Below are 9,489 nucleotides of genomic sequence, written 5' to 3'. Positions count from 1 at the left end.
AGACCCAGCCCATGTGATTCTGCTGTCACTGCCTGTTAATCGCTAGCAGATGAGCTGGACTGAGTGTTTCTGTTACTGGGTGGAACTGTTTGAGCCTGTGTGTTTGTGTGTGTGTGTGTGCGTGCGTTTGTGTCTCCCCTATAGGACGTGCACATGCTCCGTGATGATGTCATCCTGATCCTGAACCCAGAGACCCTCAGCTGTACCGCAGTGCCCGTGAGCAGGGCAGCAGAGCTCTGCCTCAGGCCTGGCTCGGATCAAACAGGTGTTACAGCCATGTGTGTGTGTGTGTGTGTGTGTGTGTGTGTGTGTGTGTGTGTGTGGGGGGGAGGTCACGGCCCGTTGGTGTGACCTTTGACCCCTCCCTCATGCAGGGTTGTCCAGTCCTGGGACGACGACACGACGGCCGGTCAATCTCTCTCCCATCACAGCACAATGCTACGATGCTAATGCTACACAGTGAACCAGGTCTTGGGGCGTCTCCCACTCCAACCCCCCGGTCTGACACGGGCCTTTTGGAGGACAGGAGCCACCAGTCTGTAGTTTGAATCCCTGACCACTACCTGCAATTCCTTCTCTGTGTCTCTCTCTCTCTCTCTGTCTCTCTCTGTCTCTCTCTCAAAGAGTGTGACAGGAAACGTACATCTGTGTTGCCAAAGCACGAACAAAGTGAAATAAGAATCAACAGTGAGATGAAAACATCTGGCCGGCTGCTGGGCGGGGCCCTCTCTCCTTCTCTCCTCTCCTCTGTCCTATCCCCTCTCCTCTCTCCTCCCCCCCTTTCTCCTCTCCTCCTCTCTCTCCTCCTCTCCTCCCCTCTCTCCTCCTCTCCCCCCTCCCCTCTCTTCCTCTCCTCCCCTCTGTCCTCCTGTCCTTTTCTCCCCTTTCTCCTCTCCCCCCCTTTCTCCTCTCCTTTCCGCCCATTTCTCCTCTCTCCCCCGTCCCCACCTCTCCTCCTCTCTCCCCCTTTCTCCTCTCTCCTCTCTCCTCCCTCCCCCTTTCTCCTCCCTCCTCTCTCCTCTCTCCTCCTCTCCTCCTCTCCTCCCTCCTCCTCCTCTCTCCTGGCCGGCTGGCTGGTTGCGTCACCCCAGGGAGGCTGGGTGTGGCCCCGCCCAGCGACAGCATCTGCAGCCCTTCCGTGGGATGGACGTGTTTCATATGGTCACCGTGGGAACGGCCTGGGAGGAGACCTCTAACGTGGCGTCTCCTCTGGTGCTTACGCATGTTCTGAGAGAGGGGGAGAGAGAGAGAGATAGAGGGGGGGAGAGAAAGGGGGGGAGGAGAGAGAGAGAGAGAGAGAGGGGGGGGGGAGAAAGCGAGGGGGGGAAGGGGGAGAGAGAGAGGGGGGGAGGAGGAGAGAGAGAGGGGGAGAGAGAGAGAGGGGGAGAGAGAGAGGGGAGGAGAGGGGAGAGAGAGTGAGAGAGGGGGAGAGAGAGAGGGGGGGGAGAGAGAGAGCGGTGGGGGGGGAGAGAGAGGGGGGAAGGGAGGGAGAGACAGAGAGAGAAAGAGAGAGAGATATGGGGGGAGAGAGAGATGGGGGGGGGGGGGGGGGGGGGAGAGAGAGAGAGAGAGAGAGCGAGAGAGAGGGGGGGGCTGTCCCCAAGAGGAGGCCGAGGAGGTGGATGAGGGAGGGGGAGAACAAGGAGAGAGCGAGAGAGGGGGACCCCACCCTAAATGCCAGCAGAAGGGGATTTCTAAATTAAATCCAGAACTTACACAGGCCCCCTGGTCACATGACTCCCCCTGGTCACATGACTTCCCCTGGTCACAGGCCCTCCCTCTGGTCACGTGACTCTCCTAGTGGGTTCTCGTGCAGCATCTTCTTATCTCCATGACAACAGGGGTTCAGAGGGTAAAGGTCTCGACCAGAGACCACCCAGAGGTCGAGGGTCATTTCTAGGAGGTCCAGACGGCATGACAGAGCGTTAATAACAGAACATCAGTTGGAGCTGATATTAGCTGATGGGTGGAGCGGTGTTATAAGGCCCAGGACCCAGGAGTGGGTCAGTACAGGTGAGCCAGGAAGCTGGACCATGTGGAGGAGGAGGCACTCCCTTCAACCTCTCCATTTCTCCCTGCAGACACACTGCCCCCTGTCGGGCAGGACATGCTAGTGCAAGGAGCTACGGTGACTAGGAGCTACGGTGACTAGGAGCTACGGTGACTAGGAGCCAGCGAGACTAGGAGCTAGGAGCCAGAGAGACCAAGAGCTAGGGACCAGAGAGACCAAGAGCTAGGAGCTACAGACTCTTAGCTAGGAATTAGAGAGACTAGGAGCTAGAGAGACTAGGAGCAGGAGAGACTAGGAGCTAGTAGGCAGAGAGACTAGGAGCTAGGCAGACTAGGTCTTTATGAGGAGACTTCGGCCGGTTTGTCTTCTGAAGAACACACTGTTGGCTTGGGACAAACCACACATGTACACAAAGCTTATTCAAAGCCCGAAATAACATTACTCTCATTTTTAATAACAGGTCACATGTTTCAGGGCCAAAGATCTTGTCTCCAGCTGCAGCGGGTCACATGACCTGAATTCACCTGGTGACATCATTGTATTCAAACACGGCAGAAGTCCTCAGACACCGGGCGGCTCAGAGCGGAAAACTGGTCTGGTCAGACCAGATTGACCCAGACAAGACCAGACCAGACCAGCCCAGACTAGACCAGACTAGACGATCAGACCAGACATGCCAGGACGGAGGTCCTCAAGGATTCATCTCAAACCTTCAGGCCAAGGACAGCGAGTGGATCCCCGATGTCCCTGAAGACCTGCCACAGGACAGCGAGTTGATCCCCGATGTCCCTGAAGACCTTCTCAGGACATCGAGTAGATCCCAGATGTGAGTTGTCCCTTAAGACCTGCCCAGGGACAGCGAAAGGATCCCAGATGTCATGTGTCATGAAAACCTGTCCCAGGACAGCGAATGGATCCCCGATGTCCCTGAAGACCTGCCCCAGGACAGCGAATGGATCCCAGATGTCCATGAAGACCTGCCCCAGGACAGCGAATGGATCCCAGATGTCCCTGAAGACCTGCCCCAGGACATCGAGTGGATCCCAGATGTCAGATGTCCCTGAAGACCTGCCCCAGGAAAGCGAGTGGATCCCAGATGTCAGGTGTTGTCGGTGAACACCTGGCCCAGGACAGCGAGTCGAGCGCTGAACGGCTGCACGGGGCAGGAGAGCAGGGGGGCGGCCTTACGCTCCCCAGGTTTTAGAGCGATGCTTTCTGATTGGCTCTCCGCTGCCTTGGGGGTCTCTGATTGGCTGTGGGTGGCGGGCGGGGGCTTTGATTGGCTGAGCAGGATGTCCCGCAGCTCCTGTCTCTCGCGGGCGTGGCGGCTGCAGCAGTGCAGCGCCGCGGGGTCCAGGGGGTGGGCCTCCGTGTTGAAGATGTACCCCCCCGCCCCGAGCACACACCCCCCGTCCTCCCCGCCCACCTCCCAGTCCTCCCCCGCGCCGTGCAGGAAGTGGGCGGGGTCAAAGAGCAGGTACAGGTACTTGATGGTTTCGGCCAAGAAGAACGACTCCATCCGGTTGTCCAGCTTGTGGTCGCGCAGATCCTTCACCTACACACACACACACACACATACACACACACGGTCAGACAGACAGGTAGGGAGACAGACAGGTAGATAGAGAGAGAGACAGACATGTAGACAGACAGACAGGTAGAGGAACAGGTCTTACACTAGCGTATCCACAGGGGGTTTTGGCGATCTTCTCGATGGACTCGATGGCGTCCAGACCGAACTGCAGGTAGACGTGATCACCTGTCGCCCTGAACAGGTACATGGCACTCTCTATCAGCTCTGGAACACACACACACACACACACACACACACACACACACACACACACACACACACACACACACACACACACACACACACACACACACACACACACACACGTTACCGACACACATTCCACACAAAAGGTACACACACGTTACACAAATGTACACACACATGTACAGACCTGGCCTGAGCGGGTAGCCCTCCCGTTTGTCGACGGTGTATCCCTGGGTGATGCTGTAGAACTCTGGCAGTCCTCCAAACTGCCTCCACACCGAGTAGTAGTTCTGGAAGGTCCTGATGGCTCCGTCCAGGTCCCCCACCAGGGACTAACGCACACACAGTTTATATCTGTTAGTTAATGTGTGCGTGGTCGTTCGTGTCGGCGGGTGCGTGCCTGTGTGTGTGTGTGTGTGTGTGTCTTTGTGCGGGCCTGTGTGTGTACCTGCAGGCCGGGCCAGAAGGCCTCCAGGGACTGGAAGATGGGCATGGTGACGGTCCCCTTGTGCATCTGGACCCACAGGTACCAGTCATCGAACCGGGTGTAGTTCTGGATGGCCCGGTCGTACTCTACACACACACACACACACGCACACGCACACAGTTATTACACAAGGAGGGGTCGGGCTTAGGGTCACGATTAAAGGGGAGCTATTATGCTTTTTCGACTTTTATGACCTATAAACGTTGTTATAATGATTGATAGTCATGTTTAACCATACTAAAGTGTCACATAATGGCGTACATGCATTTCGACGTATTCCCTGCTGACAGTCTGGGGTGGCTATGCAGCAGAGCGCTAAACACTCGGGACAACGTTTGCAATTCACTTGTTCACATTTCCGGGAAGTCATCTACGTAGAGGCACTCCTGCCGTGCCCCCATGTGCCTGGTGAAATCTGCCCGCGCCCGCGCTTCAAGGAAGGTAACCAATCACAACGGAGTTGGGTTGGCAGGAGGGGGGCGAGGGGGCGGAGAAGGACGAAACCGAGCGTTGACAGAGAAGACTGAAAGCGCCCAGATGAGAGGAAGAGTTTCCCGAAAATCTACATCGTTTTTTGTGTATGGTTAAACATGACTATCAAACATTATAACAACGTTTATAGGTCATAAAAGTTGAAAAGCATAATAGGACCCCTTTAAGGTCACTGACAGAGTCATGGTTAATGTCAGGGGTCAAGGTCAGGGGCTGGGGTCAGGGTTAAGTTTCAGACATGGGGTCAGACTTAGGGTCAGGTTCAGGGTTAAGGATGAGGTTCAGGGTTAGGCGCTGGGGTCAGGTTCTGGTTCAGGGGTCAGGGGTCAGGCTGTACCCAGGAACATGTTGAGCAGCCCCTGGTCCTGTAGCAGGATGGAGCCCTTCACCAGGTACTCCAGGTAGGAGTCCACCCCCGCCCCGATGCCCGTGTCCTGGGCCACCCACTTCCTGCTCTGCACGTCGATGTGGTTCCCCACCTGGTCACACACACACACACACACACACACACACACACACACACACACACACACACACACACACACACACACACACACACACACACACACACACACACACACACACACACACACACACACACACACCATTAGTGGAGACAGACATAAAGTAAAGACAGACAGGTAGTAGAGAGACAGACGGTAAGTAAAGACATACAGGTAGTAGACAGACAGACACTAAGTATGACAGACAGACAGGCACTAGGCCTATCTCTGAGCGGGTGTCCCAGAGGGCCAGTAGACAGACTGACAGACAGACAGGCAGACAGACGGGTAGTAGGCAGGCAGAGAGACGGTACCAGGCCTATCTCTGAGCGGGTGTCCCAGAGGGCCAGCAGGGCGTGCCTGGCGGCGGTCTCGAACTGGGGGTCCCCCGTCAGCCGGCTCAGGGCGGCGAACTCCAGGATGAAGGTCCCCACGCCGGCCGTGCAGGTTACGGGGGTCTCCGAGGGGCTCACCCCCCGCGCCAGGTTCACCGTCCCGTAGGGCATCCCGCTGGACGTCTGGAACGCTGAGCACCCCCCCCCCCGGTTAGGACCGCACCACTAAACACCAAAATACTCAGAACCTAACACCACTCAGCCCCCCCAGGCAGCTGGTACATAACCACTGACCGGCAGACAGACAGGTAACACACAGACAGACAGGTAACAGACAACAGACAGGCAGGTAACAGGCAGACAGACAGGTAACAGACAGACAGCAGACAGACAGGTAACAGACAGACAGACAGGCAACAGACAGGCAGACAGACAGGTTACAGGCAGACAGACAGGTAACCAAAAACCAACAGGCCGGTTACAGGCAGACAGCCAGGCAACAGACAGACATACAGAGAGACAGTATACAGACAGCAGACAGACAGGTAACAGACATACAGACAGACAGGCAACAGACAGACAGCAGACAGACAGGTAACACACAGACAGACAGGTAACAGACAGGCAGCCAGAGGCGCCGCATCCCATTATGCCCCCCTGGTATGCCCCCCCCCCCCGTCAACAATAGCTCCCAACAATCGCCCGCCCCCCCCCCCCCCCCCGTCAACAATCGCTGGACAACCCCCCCCCGTCAACAATCCTCTGCCTAGGGCCCCCACACTACCTAGAATCGCCCCTGCAGACAGCTTACAGGCAGACAGATAGGTAACACACAGACAGACAGGCAGACAGACAGGTTACAGGCAGACAGACAGGCAGACAGACAGGCAGACAGACAGGTTACAGGCAGACAGACAGGTAACCAACAACCAACAGGCCGGTTACAGGCAGACAGCCAGGCAACAGACAGACATAAAGAGAGACAGTTTACAGACAGCAGACAGACAGGTAACAGACATACAGACAGCCAGGCAACAGACAGACATACAGAGAGACAGTTTACAGACAGCAGACAGACAGGTAACAGACAGCAGACAGACGGGTTACAGGCAGACGGGCAGGTAACAGACAGACATACAGACAGACGGGTAACAGACATCAGACAGACGGGTTACAGGCAGACGGGCAGGTAACAGACAGACATACAGACAGACGGGTTACAGGCAGACTAACTGGGATCAGACAGCAGACAGACAGACAGACAATAGGCAGGCAGACAGGTACGGACCAGGCAGTAGTTTGGCGGCGGCGTCCGCAGCCATCCTGAGGAGGGGGCCGGCGCAGGGCCAGCCAGGCTCCGCCTCCACGCCGCCCCGCCCTGACAGCAGGTGGGCCGACAGCAGACCACCCACCACTGGTACACACAGAGACACGGCCCACGGCAATCAATGAATACATATCAATATCTACAGTGTAGACGCTGTCTCCTTCATCCACGACCCCTCCCTGTCCCTCCCTTCTCTCCCCCTCCTAGCGCTGATGCTGGTCTCTCTTTCCCCTACCTGTGATGCTGGTCTCTCTCTCCCTTCGACCTCTGATGTTGGTGTCTCCCCCCTACCCCTGATGATGGTCTCTCCCCCCACCCCTACCTCTGATGATGGTCTCTCCTTCCCCCCCCTACCTCTGATGATGGTCTCTCCCCCCCTACCTCTGATGATGGTCTCTCCTTCCCCCCCTACCTCTGATGATGGTCTCTCCCCCTACCTCTGATGATGGTCTCTCCCCCTACCTCTGATGATGGTCTCTCCCCCCCTACCTCTGATGGTCTTTCCCCCCTACCTATGATGCTGGTTTTCTCCCCCTACCTCTGATGATGGTCTCTCCCCCTACCTCTGATGATGGTCTCTCTCCCCCTACCTCTGATGATGGCCTCTCCCCCTACCTCTGATGATGGTCTCTCCCCCCCTACCTCTGATGCTGGTCTCTCCCCCTACATCTGATGATGGTCTCTCCCCCCCTACCTCTGATGATGGTCTCTCCCCCCCTACCTCTGATTCTGGTCTCTCCCTCCCCCCCTACCTCTGATGATGGTCTCTCCCCCCCTACCTCTGATGCTGGTCTCTCCCCCTACATCTGATGATGGTCTCTCCCCCTACCTCTGATGATGGTCTCTCCCCCCCTACCTCTGATGATGGTCTCTTCCTCCCCCCCCCTACCTCTGATGTTGGTCTCTGCCCCCCTGCCTCTGATGATTGTCTCTCCCCCTACCTCTGATGATTGTCTCTCCCCCTACCTCTGATGTTGGTCTCGAACACAGATGCGTTGACGTCCATGTTGAAGTCCACCGTGTCCTGCAGCAGAGAGGAAACCCGCTGGAACTCTGTGTTGTTCCCCAGAACCTGAGGACACACCAGTACACAACAGTAAACACACCAGTACACTACACACCAGTCAACACACCAGTAGAGACGAGTAAAGTCATACCAGTACACACAACTAGAGACACACCAGCAGAGACACTCCAGTACACCCCAGTCAAGACCAGTAGAGACAGAGCCTTTATATAACAGTAGAGACCAGTACCCAGACCAGAGGAGACCAATGCACAGACCAGTATAGAGACCAGTACAGAACAGATCCAGAAGACAACATGTGTGAGCTGGTCTACTGAAGGCTTATCAACATGCAGACAACTGCATTCATTAATTTATTCTTTATTATACAAATATAGATCTGATAGATATGAACATGTGATGTTTTCAATTAGATTCAGACCTTACCAGTAGAGTGTCCAGAGCATCGATCAGAGTGAGCGAGAAGCTGTGGGAGAGAGAGGGAGAGAGAGAGAGGTAGAGAGAGGAAGATGAATTTACATCGCAAGCTCTTTTGCACATCGTAGCCCATCACGTGCCTCCCCGCCTGGACCTACCTGCCCCAGGTGTCCTGTCCGTCACAGGTGAGTGGGCGGAGCTCGTCGTAGGGAAAGGCGTTGTCAAGGTAACTGTTGTAGGCGTGGTAGAACATGGATTTGATGCGCTGCCTGAGAAGTAAACGTGGGTTATTATGGTAAGAGAGCGCGCGTGCGCACACACACACACAGACAGACAGACAGACAGACAGACAGACAGACAGACAGACAGACAGACAGACAGACAGTGTGTGATGCAGTGTGTGTGTGTGTGTGTGTGGAAGGGAGTTATCGTCCAACCGTTATATTCATCATCACGATACCGCCCCGGTAATATGCTTTACCCTTGAGGTAAAGCATATTAATCCACGAACTTGTTCATATGACCTACTAACACATTAAACCTGATATGATGCATATCGCAGGCGTTAATTAGTTACCTGATCCCCTCCATGTCCTCCTCGGTGAAGTAACGTCCCGAGCCTCCACACAGCGGGCTGGCCAGCAACACCAGCCCCAGCACGGCCACCCAGCGGCCGCTCATCCCGGCGCTGTTGATGGTACTGGGACCGAGACTGGTTATACTGGCAGATACTGCACGATAAACACACGGTAAGGAGAACAGACCCAGAGCTAGGACGTTGTTGTGTGGAGCTGTCAGGAAATTAGTGTGCGCCTGCGCCCCTCGGGTTGCGACGGCTGACGAGGTTCTGAGATAGAGCTGCGTTCAACGGGGACACCGTGTTGAACGCGGACTCGTTGTATATTACAATGGTGTCCCGGGACGACAACAAGAAGACAGTAGGCTGCAAGGCTGCAATATATAATGTATGCGACGTTTAAAATACTTACGTAGTTATATTAGATGAGTGTGGTTCATTGCTCCTGTTAAATACACATTCAAAATAAGTACTTTGTATTTGTTTGTTCTTGTGCGTATCTACTAAAGTCATAAACTGCAACGTGTTTTCCC

The 9,489-nt window shown here is 55.3% G+C and overlaps 1 protein-coding gene across 2 annotated transcripts; it reads right to left on the bottom strand.

The window, feature by feature from the left end:
• Positions 1 to 2,426: 2,426 nt before the first annotated feature.
• Positions 2,427 to 9,209, bottom strand: edem2 (ER degradation enhancer, mannosidase alpha-like 2). Of its 2 annotated transcripts, XR_003977970.1 has the most exons (12): positions 8,957 to 9,208; positions 8,538 to 8,648; positions 8,389 to 8,428; positions 7,902 to 8,007; positions 6,897 to 7,022; positions 5,588 to 5,799; positions 5,108 to 5,249; positions 4,240 to 4,364; positions 3,979 to 4,123; positions 3,688 to 3,809; positions 2,989 to 3,566; positions 2,427 to 2,946 (listed from the first exon to the last, which is right to left on the bottom strand). XR_003977970.1 is itself a non-coding variant. In XM_030366490.1 (11 exons), the coding sequence occupies exons 1-11, from the start codon at positions 9,058 to 9,060 to the stop codon at positions 3,111 to 3,113; spliced, it is 1,689 nt and encodes a 562-aa protein (XP_030222350.1). In that variant the 5' UTR covers positions 9,061 to 9,209; the 3' UTR covers positions 2,427 to 3,110. The 2 variants fall into 2 exon arrangements, 1 of the variants encoding a protein (XP_030222350.1); XM_030366490.1 differs by having other exon boundaries at positions 2,427 to 3,566; positions 8,957 to 9,209.
• Positions 9,210 to 9,489: the final 280 nt, after the last annotated feature.

Source organism: Gadus morhua, chromosome 1 (genome assembly GCF_902167405.1).
Source record: "Gadus morhua chromosome 1, gadMor3.0, whole genome shotgun sequence".
In the NCBI taxonomy this organism is placed as follows: Eukaryota; Metazoa; Chordata; class Actinopteri; order Gadiformes; family Gadidae; genus Gadus; species Gadus morhua.
The sequence above is the reverse complement of the archived record's forward strand: the minus strand, read 5'-3'. Positions and strand labels throughout refer to the sequence as shown.

Coding starts and splice junctions, on each gene's coding strand:
- edem2 (XM_030366490.1), bottom strand. CDS start 9,060: ATGAGCGGCCGCTGGGTGGCCGTGCTGGGGCTGGTGTTGCTGGCCAGC. Junction 8,429..8,537: donor GGACAGGACACCTGGGGCAG/GTAGGTCCAGGC, acceptor TCTCTCCCACAG/CTTCTCGCTCACTCTGATCG. Junction 5,250..5,587: donor CCCGCTCAGAGATAGGCCTG/GTACCGTCTCTC, acceptor GTGTGTGACCAG/GTGGGGAACCACATCGACGT.